Raw genomic sequence first — 16,832 nt, 5'->3', positions numbered from 1 at the left:
TTTGTATCAACAGTTATGAGGTTACTAGCTGACTTGGGATTTGACGGTTGGACATCGATTCGGAGGCATGGAATACCTTCCTGAAAACAGCTCAGTCCTAAGCTTCTCTAGTATCCGAGAAATTATCAACAGGCGGGGGATTTTGTCGATATTGTGTTCCAGTGAAGTTCTATCATTCATATGACCTTGTATCATATCCATTATTAATTTGTCCCCACAGAACACGGAGTATAGGCAGAATGGACCGTCGGAAGCTTTAGGAGTCGAGCGTCTCTACAGATTGAGGGCTGCTGCTTGCTTGGCGTCTTCGACTGAGAAAGAAAGAATGCCGCGATAGTACTTGGCATATAAGTCTTTAAATACTGGTATTGACTAAGAAATATAGCCTTGTATCCTCATAGATACTATGGAACATAGATTGGCCTTTCAACATAATAGCGTACAGAGTATGTCCTTGTAGCGCCAGAAATAGGTTATATCCCTAACAGACATCTTCACTCGAAATACAACTATACTGAGCCATGTCCAATAGATGTTACCATCAGGACTGACGGATAGCTTATTTCTTAAACTCCCATAGAAAGAACTCAGGATGCCCTACTGTTGGTGTATTCTCCCATCCTTCCGCGCATCCTGGCATCTAGCAGTCGGATCTGCTGGAGGTCTTACTAGAAAGAAATGATATACGATAGTAGAAGTGAAGACAGAAAAGATTGACCTGAGACGGATTCATAGTTCTATGCTATTAATTGGTTGCATGAGAGGGAAATATAATAGTCATACGCTTGGAGTTAATCACATTTCATTGAGATAATCCCAGATCAATATGGCGAAGATGATAGGTGCAAGAAAAAGAAAGCCCTAATGGTCCTCTAATCTGTAGAATAGACTACCAAGAGTATGGTCTCTCACGCTTCCTATCCTTTACCAAGCAGGTGGATCATTGATGTTGCCATATCCGCCGTCCATCCATTAATTCATCTATTCGGTTAACGCCAGTAATTCGTAGCTATCCAGATATTCTGAGAAATATCTACATTCCTTGCGCAAAGCAGGCGCTCGCAGATATTTCCTGCAGGGATTGTTTGAATTGTGTTCGATTCTTCAGAGTTAAACTTTTATAATAAGATGAGATGAGATTCCTAGACAGACACCTCACCAATATCACACAGGCGTTTCTCAGGACTATGAGCAAAAGCCTTGATTGTCCCGCACAACTGATTCAACAACTCTACAGCCCTCGACCTTTCCATCACGGCTGTCGACACGCACACCTGTACTAGAAGCCGGTCCGGCAGCGGATACGTAAAGATGAACAGCTCCGATCTTGGGGAGAAATTATGCTGGAGGGAAAATCTCGACTGTAGACCCTGGAGAGGAAGTCTGTAGTCGAAATCAAAGTTCTGATGCTGCACAATCGATGCGAACTCAGTGCCTTTAGGCCACGCGGTACTATGGTCGACGATATCAGAGAGATCCACAAAGTCATGCCGAAGGCTCTGGGTATGTTGGTCCTGGACCATCTGTAGGAGATCCTGTACACTCCAGCTGGCTGGATCGAGTCGGATGCGCACGGGGATGATACTAATACAAGGTCCCAGGATCGAGTCGGCGCCGGGCAGAGGCAGGCTGCGGCCGTTGACCGTCTGGCCGAAGGTGAGGTCCCGCTCGCCGGTCGTGGTCCACAGAACGTACGCCCACGCTGTCTTGACTAGCGTCGCCATGGTGATCCCTGTGGGTGGTTGGTGCGGTGTCTGGATTTCTTGGTTTTCCCACAGCGTGGTGGTAGGCAAGTCGGATGATCTGTCAACTCCCGTGGGAAGTGAAGTCATACGGGACCCTTCGAGCAGGCTACGCCAGAATTCCAAGGCTGGACTCTTCGGCTGCTGCGAACGGCAATGGAGGAAGTCAGAGAAGTCCGTCGAGGGGGGCGACGGTGGCGCAGTCACATTGTAGTTGGTGGCGATGGCATTGAACAGCACCGGGATGGAGATAGCATCCCACTGGGCGTGCAGTAAGCGCACGATGAAGACATGTTCCTGGGCATCGCGGCTCGACAGCAGCATGAACCGAGCCGGTAAGGCCGGAAGGACCTCATTCAGTCGATCGGCATCCCATAAGGACTTCTGGAAAGCGGGCAGATCCGCGAGGCCGGTGATATGATGGAAAGGAAGCTCGAGTTGGCGCAGAACCACTTGGAGATGCTGGTCTCCATGCCGGGCAAAGAACGTGCGGAGGACGCTGAAGCTTTCCAAGGCCCATTGGCAAGCCTGCTGCAGACGGTCCACGTCGACTCTTCCGGTCAGTGTAAAGGTATAATGGTGCGTCGTGCGACGTTTCAGAAAAAATGACTGCACGTCTGCGGCCGCAAACAGGTCCTCCAGCTCCGACTGCGCCGGGACTAACCCCAGGGCCTGGAGACACTGGAAATACTCGAAAGGATCCTCCAGCGGCGACAACGCCAGGGGGACGGGTTTCTGGCCACCCTTTTGCCAGGGCGCATTCTGCATCCCCACCATGGTCAGCTCTCGCAGTCGGGGAGTCTCGAAGACGTCTGCCACGGTGATGCCCAGTCCACGCTCTCGAGCCATGGGGGCCACCTTCATGGCCACGATGGAGTCGCCCCCAAGCCGGAAGAAGTGGCTATCCGCGCGGATTCTCGACTGAGGCAGGCGAAGTACCGCTGCCCATACCTCGCGCATGCTCCTCTCTTCCTCGCTCAACATTTGCTGCTCTTCTTCCCCCTGCTGCTGCTGAGCAGGCTCTTCGCGATAGAGCTGGACCTCCTCCGGAGACAGGTCCGCGGTTGCCTTTCGAAGACATCTTCGATCGGCTTTTCCACTGGCTGTGTGCGGCATGCGCCATAAGGGGAGGAATAGGGCCGGCACCATGTAATCAGGAAGGACTTCTCGGAGCAGACATTCGGCCTGGATGGCGTCCGCCCGGAACTCCGCGCTATAGGGGGCCAAGGGCGACGATGATGCTGGATCTGGGGCTGACGCCGTCTTTTTCTCTGGGAGAACAAATACGACCAAAAGGTCTCCGCCGTGCAGATCGACCAACTCAGCCACTGCGTCTGATGCACCCGGGAAGTAGGACTGAACGCGAGATTCCACCTCGCCCAGCTCCAGTCGCTGGCCGCGGACCTTGACCTGGGTGTCATTGCGTCCCTGGAAGACCAGGGCCCCAGATGCATCGTAGCGGACCAGATCCCCCGTCCGGTAGAGACGGCCCCACGGTAAGGGTAGTTCACGACGCCATGCAGGGGGACCGATGAACACCTCGGCCGTCTTCTCGGGCTGGTTGATATACCCACGGCCGACGATGGGACCTTCAATCAAGAGCTCACCCGTGGCCCCGATGGGCACCAGACGATGATAATCATCGGGATCGACCACCCAGGTGGTGCATCCCGTGCCAAAACCGATCGTACTCGGGTGCTGATGGCCCAGCTGCGGCTGGATGACCGACAGAGCAGAGCACTCGGCCGGTCCGTAGGTATTCGCCAGGTGCAGCGTGGAGGCCCATTTGTCGACATCCCCTTGCTTGACTTTCTCTCCGACCAGACCCAATACCTTCAGCGAGCCGAGGGAGCGGTCGACCGGGATGGAGCGCGCAAAGGACGGGGTTAGAATGGCATGGGAGGCACGCAGAGACTGGACCGCCTCCACGAAGCGATCACTCTCGCGACGCTGCATCTCAGAGAGCACACAGAGACAGCCTCCCATCAGCAGGGTCGTCAGCGTCTCCATCGCGCTCATATCGAACGCGTACGCCGAGAACTGGAGCATCCGCGACGTCTGGTCCAGTCCCAGGGCTTGAGCGTGCGCCTGCGCCGCACAGCAGAAGCCGCCATGTTCGATCACCACGCCTTTGGGTCTCCCCGTGGATCCGGACGTGAAGACAATATACAAGGCCTGGTTGGGGCTGGTGGGGGGGCCGGTCCAACCCTGCGGCACGCAGGGCCAGCTGTCGCGATAGTGGTCCCCCACGGGGATCTGAACGGCGCAGAGGGAGGTAGGCATGTCGATGCAGCGCTCCGAGACGAGTAGGACCCGGCCATGGACCTGCTCACACATGTCGCGGAGACGCTCCAGGGGATGCGACGGGTCCAGCAGAACAAAGACCGCGCCGGCCTTGAGCACGGCCAGGATGGCCACAGTCGTCCATCGCGACTTTTCAAAATAGAGGGGAACCACCTCTTCCGGACGCACGCCCTGCTGGCTGAGGTGTTCGGCCAGACGGGTGGATAGTACATTCAGTTCTTGGGAGGAGAAATCTCCATCCCACGCGCAGACGGCCGGGAAGTCCGGATGTCGGAGACATTGTTCGTGGATCCGCTGATGGACCGAGTGATAGCTGGTGGCGATGGACTCTTGACGACTGTTCCATGCCACGATCTCCTGATAGTCGCGGTGGCTGATCGATGAGAGATCCTGCAAACGCGTTTCGGGATGGAGGATCAAATGCTGCAACACCTCTGTAAACGTGGCCACCACCCGATGCACCTGTGGCTCTGGGATGACGGCCGGATCAAAGCAGACCTGTAGGACCACCCGCTCTTCGTCTTCTCCCTCTCCCTCGTGCAGCTCAAATGCGAGCAATAGCGCGTAGCTGCTGAATGCAGTCCAGTCGGTCACCGAGTCGACGAGCTGTAGCAGGCCTTCAGAGCCGTGGGGGTCATACTGTCTCCCGGGCTGCACGATCAGCAACGTCTGAAAGGAACAGGCCTGTGCCGCATCCGATCCCCACTGGCGAATGGATTGCAACCCAGCGTGTTCGTGCGCGATGGTCGCCGATCGGATGTCCTGCACGCGGTGCGCCAACGCCCCCAGCGGCTGCTGCGGATCCAGCACCAGGCGGAGAGGGACGGTGGCAATCGTGGGCCCAGAAATACGCTCCATGCCAGGCACTGGAGCGGATCGACCGGATACAGTCACTCCGAAGACGACGTCGGGATTCCGCTGGTAGCGAGACTGCACAATGGCCCAGGCCAGATGGATCTGGGACGCGCGTGTGACGCCGGCACGATGATACTCATGATGGGCTCTCAGACTCATTCGGTGCTCCAGCACCTTGGACGAAGATGGCTGGTAGGAGGCGGTTGGGAGGTCAGGAAACGGCGTCGCCGCGAGATCCGTTAGGGCTTGTCTCCAATACTGTTCGTCGGCGGGGTCCGCTGCTCTCTGCAGGTAGAACTGGATGAAAGGGGCGAATGGACGGGTCACCAAACCGTGGAATCCGCGATAGGCCGCCTCAACGTCGTGCAGGATGTGACGCATGGAAACCTCGTCGTAGCTGGCGTGGTGCATCGTCAGCAGGAGACGAGGAGCGGTTTGCTCATGCAAGAGTAGATGCACCAGCGGCCGTCCCAAGCCCATCATCATCTCTCTTCGGATCTCCTCCATGCTGGTGGCCGACAGACGAGGGCATACCTGCCACCAGAGGGAGACAGAACCAACCACGGCTTGATACAAGCGACGGTCCGGGCCTTGGACCATGCGAGTGCGCAGAATGGCATGTCTCTGGGCAACGCATTCCCAGGCCTCGCGCAGACGCTCGATATCCACCTCCAAGGGCAGCCGGTAGACCCATTGTCCCACGCAGGACGAGGCCGAGTGTCGCGCACTGAGAGCCAGCAGTCCTTCCTGGAACGGACTGCACGGATACATGTCTTGGACCTCGTCGGGATGAATCCGGCACTGCTCAGCGGCCGTCTGCACCAGGTCTTCGCGAACCATATCCTCCCCGATCAGGGAGAAGGGGACGGGCACGGAATCATCAGCCCCGGCTGACGGTCGAAGAAGACAGGCCTGGTGCTCCAGGACCGGATGGGCGAAGATCTCCGACACGGTCAGGTCCCAGTGCATCGCGCGAGCTTGGCTGGAGACCTCCATAGCGTGGATAGAATGTCCCCCCAGATAGAAAAAATGGTCATCCAGGCCGATGGAGTCCGTCTCGCGGTGGAGCACCATCGCCCATATCGCCTGCAGCACTCGCTGCTGCTCGCTCTCCGGGGCCCGTTTTATATCGCAGCCTGGCACGCGATACGCCTGCAGTTCTGCGTCCGTCAGCCGCTCTACCGCGGCACGTAGTCGTCGTCGATCGACCTTGCCGGTCCCGGTCTGGGGGATGGAGGATACAGGGAGAAAGACCGCCGGCACCATAAACCCCGGCAGCCGCTGTCGCAGGAGGCCTTCCGCAATGCCGATATCGCGTTGGAACTCCTCCGAGGGGGGCACGAACAAGTTGGCGCCTTCTCTGGCGCGGAAATGCTCCTGCTGGACAAATGCCACCAGAGCTGCCGTCTGAGCCTCTCCGAATATGGCCATTTCAACGACACCATCATGCAGGCCGGGGAAGCAGCGTCGCAATTGAGTCTCGACCTCCTCGGGTTCGATGCGTTGCCCGCGGATTTTGATCTGGCGATCTTTTCGGCCGACGAACTGGAGGGAGCCGTCGAGATGATACTGCACCAGATCGCCGGTCTTGTAGACGCGTTTACCGGGCAGCACCTGCTGCTGCAGCCACGCGGGTGGCTCGACATACGACGTCTGGTCCGCATTTGCATCGGCGAGATATCCTCGGCCCACCGTGGGACCTTCAATGACCAGTTCTCCCACGGCGCTGATGGGCACCAGTCGATGATGGTCGCGTCGATCGACGATCCAACACCGGGACCCGACCGGGAAGCCGATATTCCTCGGATCGTCCCCTTCCTGCAGGGCCTGCGTCACGGTGGCCGTGACGGCGCACTCCGCCGGCCCATACTCATTCAGGACGCGGAATCGCTGGCCCATCAGCCGCGACAGGTCAGACGGGAGCAACGCCTCGCCACCCAGGATGAGGGTCTCAAGATATTCGAGCTGCATGGGATCCAGACCGCGCAGGATAGAAGGCGTCAGGAACGCATGGGTGACGCGCAGACGGTTGGCCGTTTCGACCACGGCGTCCCGACGTTGCTCCTCGGACGGCACGCAGACACAACCGCCGGCAATGAGGGTGCTCAGGATCTCCAGGATGCTGATATCAAATGCGTATGAGGCGAATTGCAGCACTCGCGAGGTCGGCCCGACGCCGTGCAGCGGATTGTGCGCCAGCGCGCTGCTGCAGAAGGCTCGGTGCTCGATAACTACACCCTTCGGTTGGCCGGTTGTCGATCCGGAGGTGAAGACGGCGTAGAGGGCTTGATCCGGGTGCGATTCTGGTAGTTCGAATAATTCGGATCGTTCTGCTCCCTCCACCTCTTCCGGGTCGACGAGCTCAACTTCGGTTTCTAGGGTTCCCGCCCACTGCGTCCCGGACGAGATCACCACGGAAGCCCCGAGGGTATGGCAAATCGTCCGGAGCCGGTCCACCGGATGGGATGGATCCAGCAGCGTGAAGGCCGCGCCCGTCTTGATCACCGCCAGCACGGCGACGGCGGACCATTTGCCCTTCTCCAGACAGACGGGGATGAATTGCTCCGACGCCACTCCCCACAGGGCGAGTCGACGGGCCAGCGTGGTGGAGAGCCGGTCCAGCTCCGCATAAGTCAGGTCGCCGTCCCAGGAGCTGACTGCCGGGGCCTCAGGGCGCTGGCGAACCTGCTGATCGATGAGCTGATGCGCGCAGGCCGTCGTCGTCGTCGGGGGAGGCAATCGACGATGCCAATCCTGAATCTCGCCCAGCTCCTCGGGCGTGATGGAAGCCAACGTCCCCATCGTCTGCGAAAGATCCTGCACGGCGGTGTGGAGGATCGACTCGTAATGGTGCAGCAGACGCTGGACCCGAGTCGGTGGGAGGACATGAGCATCGAAGATGGCCTCGATGCGGATTTCGCGAGGACAATCCGTCAGACTGCACACTAGAGACAATGCCGTCGCGGCGAACGCCCCGACGGCGGTGGCATCCTGATGGCTGTCGGACCAGAGATGCGGCGCCGGCGTCTCCCAGCGAGGCTGCACGACCAGCAGGCTTTGATATCGACAGGCAATGGCCGCTTCGTCGCTGTAGCCGCGGATGTTTTGCACCCCGTCCTGCTCAAACGGGATCATCGCCACCATCTGCTGCTGGACCCGGTCGAGCAGTCGGGCCAGCGGTTCCTCCCGGTCCAGACCGATTCGCACCGGCACGTTCGCAATGGTCGGACCGCAGATTCGGTCGACATCGGGCAGAGCAGCCCCTCGTCCACTGACCGTGGCGCCGAAGACGACGTCCGCGGAGGAGGTGTGATGCGCCACGACGATTGCCCATGCGGCTTGCAGCAGAGTCGCCATGGTCCAGCGAGGGAGGACACCCGTGGGCAGACGGACGAGGGCCTCAATCTTGCTGTCTGCCACTGGAGTGTGTGTGGCTGGGATAGCAGGGAATATCTCGACGTCGAGATCCCGGAAATAGTCTCGCCAGTACTCTTGATGCTGGTGTTGGCGCAGATGTTGCTGATGCACATGCGAGACGAAACATGCAAATGCAGGCAGGGCCGGGGAGGATCCATGCGTGTAGCAATGCTCCAGCTGGCGCATCGCTGTCTGCATGGACCATCGATCACAGAGAGCATGGTGGACGGTGAGGACAAACATGGAGTCGATGACGGCTGCCGCTATCAGTGCATCTGCCAGATGCATGCGTCTCTCGTCCACCTTCTTGAGATATTTCGATAGGCTGGGTCCTGCCTCGTCCCACCGGAAAGTATGCGGACGCAGGACTACCTGGAGCATTCCGTGAGCGCCGGTCTGGACGATTCTCGTGCGGAAGATGGCGTTGGCTTCGACCACCTGCATCCAGGCTGCTTGCAGACGGGCTACGTCCACCCCCGGCTGGATGGCATACTGGAAGCGAGCGAGACAGGCGCCAGCTTGATTGGCCGAGAGTGCCATCAGGCCCTGTTGCATGGCTGTGCAAGGATAGACATCGTCGATCTCGTCCGTTGTGACGGAGCAGAGCGCGGCGATCTCTGTGAGTAGCGACTCTCGTTTGCTACTCTCTGGTAGGAGTTCAAATTCTTTCGGACCCGCCTGGGGTGTCTCGGAAGATGTCAATCTCTGCGCCAGAGCCCCAAGAGAAGGATGTTGGAAGACATCCGCAACTGTCAGCGCGACGCCCCGTTGACGAGCCAGTCCAACCAGCTTCATCGCGCTCACAGAATCGCCGCCCATTTCCAAGAAATGCTGGTTCATGCCGACCTCCGGCGACGGCAGATTGAGAACCTCCGCCGTCCATTCCTGTAGCAGGCGCTCGGTCTCGGTCTGTGGCTCTTGGATGGGCTCGTCGTCCCTGGTCAGCGCCGTGAGCTTGCCCCGTGAACACTGCTGCGCCATCTCCCGCAGTCGCCGTCGATCTGTCTTGCCCGACACGGTCACCGGGAGATACGAGATGGGGATGAACAGCCCCGGCACCATATAAGACGGGACCGTGTCCTGGAGTGTCGCCCGGGCCTGGAGGATGGCCGTTCGCAGATCGGCCGTGGCGGCCACGAAGCAGTTCTGGGCTCCCTCTAGATGGCCTTGAGGCCGTTCTCCCGGCGGTCGTTCTGCCAGAAGAAACGCTGCCAGGGTGGCATCTTCCTCGCCCGACAGTTGGACGATGTCTACCACGGTTTTGATCTCCTCGGCGGCCGCCTGCTTCAGGTGATACTCGACCTCGCCGAGCTCGACGCGTTGGCCTCGCACTTTCGTCTGCAATCCTTTGCGGGAGACATAGCATAGACTGCCGTCGGTGTTGTATCGGACGAGATCTCCTGTTTTGTACAGCCGGGTCGAGGCCGCAGGATTTGAACCCATCCACCACGTCGGCGGAGCGATGAATTTAGCCGCCGTCTGCTCGGGGTGGTTCATGTATTCCTGCGCCAGACTCGGCCCTTCAATGACGAGCTCTGCTTCTGCTCCGATAGGGGCTAGCTGGTGATGATCGTCCGGGTCAACCAGCCAGAACCGGCCCCCAGCACTGGCTCCGATGACGGCGCTGGACGTGCTCGTGCCCACCTGGCGGGAGACCGCGCAGATGCCGGCCCATTCAGTCAAGCCAAAGGCCTGGAACAGATGCACGGCGTCGGCCCAGAGCTGGATCTGCGCCCGTCGCAGTGGCTCCCCGGCCACGCCGACGATGCGCAGACCCGGGACTTGCTCGGGTCGCAGGAGCTGGATCGTGGTGGGCGTCATCAATGCCCAGTCGATCTTCATCTCGTTGATCACGTCCACCAGGTGATCGTTACGATCCGCCCCCGACGGCATGCAGACCACGCCTCCCGCGGTCAGGGTGCACCAGATCTCGATGAGGGAGATGCCGAATGCGAATGAGGCGAACTGCAGCACGCGACTGCCGGCATCGATCCGCAGGGCCTGGCTGTGGTTGGCCACGCTGGATAAAGCGGCATGCTGTACCAGGCATCCGCGTGGCGTTCCCGTGCTCCCGGATGTAAACAGGCAGTATGCTGGGTCGTCGGCCGTGGGACGAGGAAGAATGGTATTCCTCTCATCCACCGGCAAGCTCTCCATCATTTCCCCCGGGATGACCATGCGGACCAGGGGGCTCCCGGGAACGATATCGGCGTGCTGCGCCGAAGTCACCAGGGCAGCGACGGGCACCTGCTGCAGGATGGTCTCCAGTCGTTGGCGTGGTTGGGAGGGATCCAAAGGGACGAACGCCGCGCCGGTCTTGTTGATCGCGAGCATGCTGACGATCGCCCATGCGGACTTCTCAAAGCAGACGGCGACCAGACATCTAGGGCCAATGTCTAGGGCGTGAAGCCGTATGGCGAGCCGAGTCGACAGACAATCCAGCTCCCAATAGGACAACGCTTTATCCCAGGCGTGGATTGCCGGCCGGTGACCGTTCCGCAGTGCCTGCAGGCGGATCAGACTGTGGATTGCGATGCCCGGGCTTCGGGGGCCTGGACGCGTGTTCCACTGTCGGATGACGTCTCCATGCGGGGAAAGATCAACCCGAGAGATGTCTCGTACTGATTGCTCGGGTTGGTAGACTGCGCTGCGGATATAATGAGCCAGGAGATCACCGAGGAGTCGTGCATGGCCGGCCGACAGTGTCGCCAGCTTGAATTGCACGGTTAAGGTAGGCTCCTCGTCGGTGCTGAAAGCCAGCATGATATCGCAATGCTACAGGCTCAGTTAGACAGAACATGACAGGAGGCATGGAGGTGCTACCCACCGGGTCCACTCCAGAGAGCCCTTGTTCAGGGAAAACAATCATCGTATTCGGAGGAGGAGAGGTGGTGGATCCGCCCTGTGCAATGTGCCATGCCTCTCGCCAAAAGAAGTCGCTGATCCCCTGCCGTGGCTCCACGCTGGTGGACAGGATGGTGCCCTGCTCTCTCATATCCTTGCCTGTCTTCAGCTGCATCTGGATTTGATCCTGGACGGTGTACTGGCGCAGGATAACTGCCCATATGGTTGCGAGAAAGTGGGAAACCGGGACTTTGGCACGCCGACAGAATAGCAGCATCTCCTCCAGCACGACTGGGTCTATAGTGACTGCGTCTTCAGCCGACTCAGGCTGTATAATGCCGTCGTTTATAACGGGGAACAGCCCGGATGGAGCCCCGGTTGCTGAACCCAGGGAGTTGCTCGGCATATCGAAAGAGGATAAACCCATGGTACAGGTAGAATGAATCTCGAGATAACCGTCACTCCATCTAGACGAGGCCAAGTTAAATATCTATAGGGTAAGAGCTCTGCCGGGCTACATATCGGACATTCCGTTCCCACTAGTATGTCAGTTCTAACCAGGATGAAGAATCTCCTACGTAATTCAATCCTGCGACATTTGTACATTGCATCATAGTTCGTATTTACAATCCGCGCCTAGGCAAGGTGTATATATAGAAAGAGAGAGGGGGAGACAGAGGAAGAGAGACAGAGAGAGAAAAGCAGAGTCTCCAAGTGATCAACAATGTCTGTCTTCAAGAAAAAACCCCTCGAAGCGCGCTTTGGCACGATCGGTGCTCCAGAGCACGTCCAGCGAGAGTTCACGCAGATTCCCATCGTAGACCTGTCCCGACTGTCCAGTTCCAGCGTCGAGGACCAGAAGAGCCTGGCAGCCGACATTTATGCGGTGGCCACGACCGTGGGATTCTTCTATATCAAGGTCAGACTCGACGACGGCAAGCTGACCCTCTCGGTGCTGACCATGTTAGAACCACGGCATTCCAGACGAGTTTCTCGACGACATGCAAGACACAGCACGCCAGTACTTTGCACTTCCCCTGGAGACCAAGATGCGGCAGTACGCTGGCACTCGCGGGAATGTAAGATCTACTTCACTGCCTCTTTTCATGAGCTCATCGGGATAGGAGTTTATTGGCTACCACCCCACCTCCGATGCATTGCCTCACGATGCGCAGGAGCACATGCGTGTTTCGGGAGGCTCTGGCTTCGAGTCATTGGCCTTTGGATACGAGCTCGCGGGCGATCCAGACAAGGCCGAGGACGACCAGATGCCCACCGATCCCTGTGGCCTGTATGGGCCGAATGAATGGCCGGACGATGCCATCCTACCGGATTTTTACCCGGCTCAGCTGCGTTATTATCGCTGCCTGCTGCAGTTCAGCCGTCGACTACTGCAGATATTTGCCCTCGCGCTGGACGTGCCCGAGGACTCGTTTGATTCCCTAGTGCGGCCGCACTCCCCGTCCATCTGTCGCCTCATGCACTACTATGCCTGTAATCCTGAGACCGAACCTGCGGCTACAGGGGCCCATACAGTGCGTACAATCCATACTCCTAGGAAGGATCTAGACTGACAGGGTGTAGGATATCTGCCTGTTCACCATCCTGCATCAAGGCGGCGTTTCCGGGTTGCAGGTGAAGAACGCCCGGCAGGAGTGGATTGCGGCTCCCTCGATCCCGGGCACGCTGGTGGTTAATATCGGGGATATCCTCCACTACAGTTCTAATGGCATCTTCCAGTCCACTCCCCACCGGGGGATCAATCTGACTGGAGAAGAACGCTACTCCGTTCCGTTCTTCTTCAATGCAGATTACAATGCCACGATTTCTTGCCTGCGTGACTGCGTCTCCGACGACCGGCCGGCCATAACCGAACCGTTTGTCTTTGGCGAGGTAGGAATATTTTCGATCCTCCTGGTCCTGGGGTGAGCTAACACGCGCATTAGTGGATGCATCGCCAGATACACGGTGTCAAAAGCGGTCGTAGCTAGGGCGGGGGATGGTCATGCTCATTACCTAGTTAGTTTGTTATATATTGATCTACAGACTAGCCTGCTGCAGCGTACTCGGCTGCATCCTTGGCTTGCATCATATCATGATTATCGGTGGATGTGCGTAATTCCGATGTAATACATATCTAGGCGCCAGGAAGTATCGTGATATCCGTTGCGTAATGGGATGCCCTGCAGCCAAGTCTGCTAGTTGAACTTGTCTTACCTGACTGGAGTCATACTGAGCTGGCTGAGAAGGACATGCTCCTTAATCCTGACGCTATTCCCGTCATTCGCAGTTGAGATAACACAAATGGACCAAGACTACACTGTCCACGGACTGGACCCCCAGTCTCAGGCTCTGTTGTTCGAATGGAACCGCCATACACCCCCTGCGGTGGACTGCTGCATCCATGACCTCATCTCGCAACATTGCAAGACACACCCGGACGCTCCCGCCATCCACGCATGGGACGGTGATCTCTCCTACCGGAAACTCGACCACCTGTCTACAACATTGGCCGCACACCTGGTCCGCATCGGTGTCGTCCAGGAGCAATTTGTGCCCGTCTGCTTCGAAAAGTCGCTGTGGGCAGTCGTGGCCTTACTAGCTGTCTCCAAGGCCGGCGGAGCCTTTCTGCTCCTCGATCCGTCTCACCCCCTCCGACGCATCCAGGACATATGCCGTCAGATTCATGCCAGTCTGATCCTCGCCTCGCCGACACACGCCCCTCGGGCATCGCAACTAGGAGACTCCGTGGTTACCGTGGATGGCCCCTTCCTGGCGTCCCTCCCTGGGAGTGAAGTTGTGGGCACACTCCCAACGCAGATCGCCTTCGACCAGCCTCTCTACGCCGTGTTCACGTCCGGTTCGACCGGCCGTCCTAAAGGTGCCGTGGTGGAACATCGGTCGATGAGCTCCGGGGCCACAGCGCAGGTGGAGCGATTCTCGTTGACCTGGCAGTCTCGCGTCCTCCAATCCTCGTCCCATGCCTTTGATACCTGCATCGCCGAGATCCTATCCACCCTGGTGGCCGGCGGATGCGTGTGCATCCCGTCCGAGGCAGACCGCATGGCCCGATTGGCGGGAGTCATTCAGGACCTGCAGGTCAATTGCCTCCTGTTGACCCCGTCGGTGGCTCGGCTCCTCTCCCCTTCGGATCTGCCCCGTGGAACCACGATGGTTCTGGGAGGCGAGCCAGTGGCCCCGGAAGATCTCCGTGTCTGGCGCGGCCACGTCCAGCTCTTCAACGGATATGGTCCCGCGGAGACCACGGTCTATTCCGCCGCGCATCGCGTCGACCCTGACGACGATGACGACGCTCGGAATATGGGGTGTCCCCTGGGAAGTCGCGCATGGGTGGTCGACCCCAGCAACTGCCAAACCCTGCTGCCCGTGGGAGCCGTGGGCGAGCTTCTGATCGAAGGCCCCATTGTATCCCGGGGATATTTCGGCCAGCAGGCCCTCACGACGGAGAAATTCATCCCCAGTCCGTCCTGGAGACGCCAGTTCCCCATGTCCCTGGCGTCGCCCCGGATGTATCGCACCGGCGACCTTGTCCAGTACGGCGTAGACGGTGGCCTCCGCTACGTGCGCCGCCGGGACTTGCAGGCCAAGCTGCGAGGTCAGCGACTCGAACTGGGCGAGGTCGAAACCCATGCTCGATCTCAGCTTCCTCATACCCGTCAGGTTTGGGCTGAGGTGATGACGCCTTCCAACGGGGCGCCGTTTCTAGGGCTCTTCGTCCATGTCCCTGAACCGGATTCCACCGGCAGCAGCAGCAGCAGCAGCAGCATTCTGGCTCCCCCGACTGAGCAATTCGGCAAGCAAGTCCAACGGGCAGTGATGGGGATGCGCAGTCAATTGCCCACATATATGGTCCCCACGGCCTTCTTTCCCCTGCGTCGAGTTCCTCTCAATTCTAATAGCAAAGCAGACCGTGCGGAGCTGCGCCGGCAGTGCGAGCTTCTCTCCTCCGTCTCGCTAGAGGAATATAGCTTCTGTTCCTTCTTGCACAGTCGATCCTCCAAACGGGCACCCGTCACCGAGACGGAGAAGACCCTTCAGCGCATTTGGGCCGAGATTCTACGCCTGCCGAGGGACAGAGTCGGCATCGACGATCCATTCTTTGCCATCGGGGGCGACTCCCTGACCGCCATGAAGATGGTCCAGCAAGCCCATGCGCAGGGACTGCCCTTTCTCTCGGCATCTCGTTCGTTTTCGGGAGCCACTCTGGCGGAGTTAGCACAGGGACAGAATGACCACCGTCCTGGTCAACAACAATCAGAACCACCAAACTTGGCCAGCCCCTGCGCGCTGGACGACCTGCAGCTCGGCCAGGCCGAGTCCCTGGTTTGCGACAACGTGGAGAGAATTCTTCCCACGACGGACTTCCAGCGGGACTGGCTCATGGCAGAGCACAAGACGCATTTCTCCTGCTGGTTCCCAGAGCCGGTGGATGCCGATCGTCTACAGCATGCTTGTCAGGCCCTCGTCAATCGCCATGCGATCCTCCGCACACTCTTCTTCCCCCACCGCGGGGAGATGATCCAGGTGATTCTGTCGCAGCTAGAGATTCCCCTACGACAGTATCGCGTCCAGGGCCAGTCTCTAGAGGACTTCCTGCAGGATTTCTGCCAACGCGATGTGGTGACGCCTCTGCCCTCGGAGGAACCCTATTTCCAAGTTTCCCTGGCGTCGTCTGCCAGCCCAGCCCAGAATCAGCACCTCTTTATCATCCGACTCAACCACGCCCAGTTTGACCGTCTCATGCTAGATCCCCTCCTGGAGGAACTCGGCGTCTTGTACCGGGGAGAGCAAGCAACGGCCCCACCCGCCGTGGACTATCCTCGCTACTTACAGTACCGTTGGGCGCAGACCACGCCTGCAGCTGAGGATTTCTGGAGAAACTATCTCCAGGGAAGCTGCATGATTCCATCCGAGCGTCTGGGAGCCGATAACCCAGCCATGGCCCAGAACAAGAACTCCTCCCGGTCGATGATCATGTCCTCTGGAGACTTTCCCTTCAAGGCTCCGCCGCCGGGAATCACCACGGCCACCGTCATCAAAGCCGCATGGGCACTGGTCCTGATGCGTCTGACGCAGCAGTCCGACGTCGTCTTCGGACACCATGTCAACGGGCGTTCTGTGTCGGTCCCGGGAGGCCTGGATAGTGTCATGGGCCCATGCATGAATACCATTCCTATTCGTGTCCGGTTCCCGACCTCGTCGTCATCGTGGACAGTGCTGGATCTGCTACAGCACGTACACGACCAATACGCGGGCACGATCGACTATGAGATGCTGGAGCCTAGGCATATCGTCTCTCACTGCACTGCCTGGCCTAAGGGCACCGGTTACGGAACCACGGTGACTCTTGAAATCCCGGAGCCGTTTCAGATTTCGCTGGATGGACAGCCCCGGACAGTGGATATTCGGTTTATCCCGATGCGGGAGGAGATTTATCAGACGATGGAATGGCCGGTCATGCTTATGGTGTATCCGTATTCCTCCTCGGTTAACGTTCTGTTGGCGTCCTCGAGCCATATCATGTCTCACAGGCGCTCTGACTGGTTGTTGAAGAAATTCGGTGAAGCGGTGGAGAGTTTGGGACAGGTAGACAGTGCACTGGATCTTTCGCCGTATCCAGGGCTGGTTGAGTGTGTACCTCCTAATTAG

General features: G+C 58.6%; 3 protein-coding genes across 3 annotated transcripts; 2 read left to right on the top strand and 1 right to left on the bottom strand.

Annotated features, from left to right (window-relative positions):
* Nucleotides 1-1,033: 1,033 nt before the first annotated feature.
* On the bottom strand, nt 1,034-11,568 carry nrps12 (nonribosomal peptide synthetase fmqA; the record flags this gene model as incomplete). The annotated part of the gene is made up of 3 exons (XM_033565705.1): nt 1,034-1,115; nt 1,171-11,093; nt 11,146-11,568. 3 exons carry the CDS (start codon nt 11,566-11,568, stop codon nt 1,034-1,036), a joined length of 10,428 nt encoding a protein of 3,475 aa, XP_033431462.1.
* Nucleotides 11,569-11,886: 318 nt separating this feature from the next.
* Nucleotides 11,887-13,153, top strand: ATNIH1004_001004 (isopenicillin N synthase family dioxygenase; the record flags this gene model as incomplete). Its single annotated transcript, XM_033565704.1, has 5 exons — nt 11,887-12,081; nt 12,131-12,241; nt 12,287-12,697; nt 12,747-13,055; nt 13,109-13,153. The coding sequence occupies 5 exons, from the start codon at nt 11,887-11,889 to the stop codon at nt 13,151-13,153; spliced, it is 1,071 nt and encodes a 356-aa protein (XP_033431461.1).
* Nucleotides 13,154-13,466: 313 nt separating this feature from the next.
* ATNIH1004_001003 (Nonribosomal peptide synthetases (NRPS)) lies at nt 13,467-16,832 on the top strand (the record flags this gene model as incomplete). Its single annotated transcript, XM_033565703.1, has 1 exon — nt 13,467-16,832. The coding sequence occupies one exon, from the start codon at nt 13,467-13,469 to the stop codon at nt 16,830-16,832; it is 3,366 nt and encodes a 1,121-aa protein (XP_033431460.1).

Source organism: Aspergillus tanneri, assembly GCF_003426965.1.
Source record: "Aspergillus tanneri strain NIH1004 chromosome Unknown AapTan_2_pilon_pilon_pilon, whole genome shotgun sequence".
Taxonomy (NCBI): domain Eukaryota; kingdom Fungi; phylum Ascomycota; class Eurotiomycetes; order Eurotiales; family Aspergillaceae; genus Aspergillus; species Aspergillus tanneri.
The sequence above is the reverse complement of the archived record's forward strand: the minus strand, read 5'-3'. Positions and strand labels throughout refer to the sequence as shown.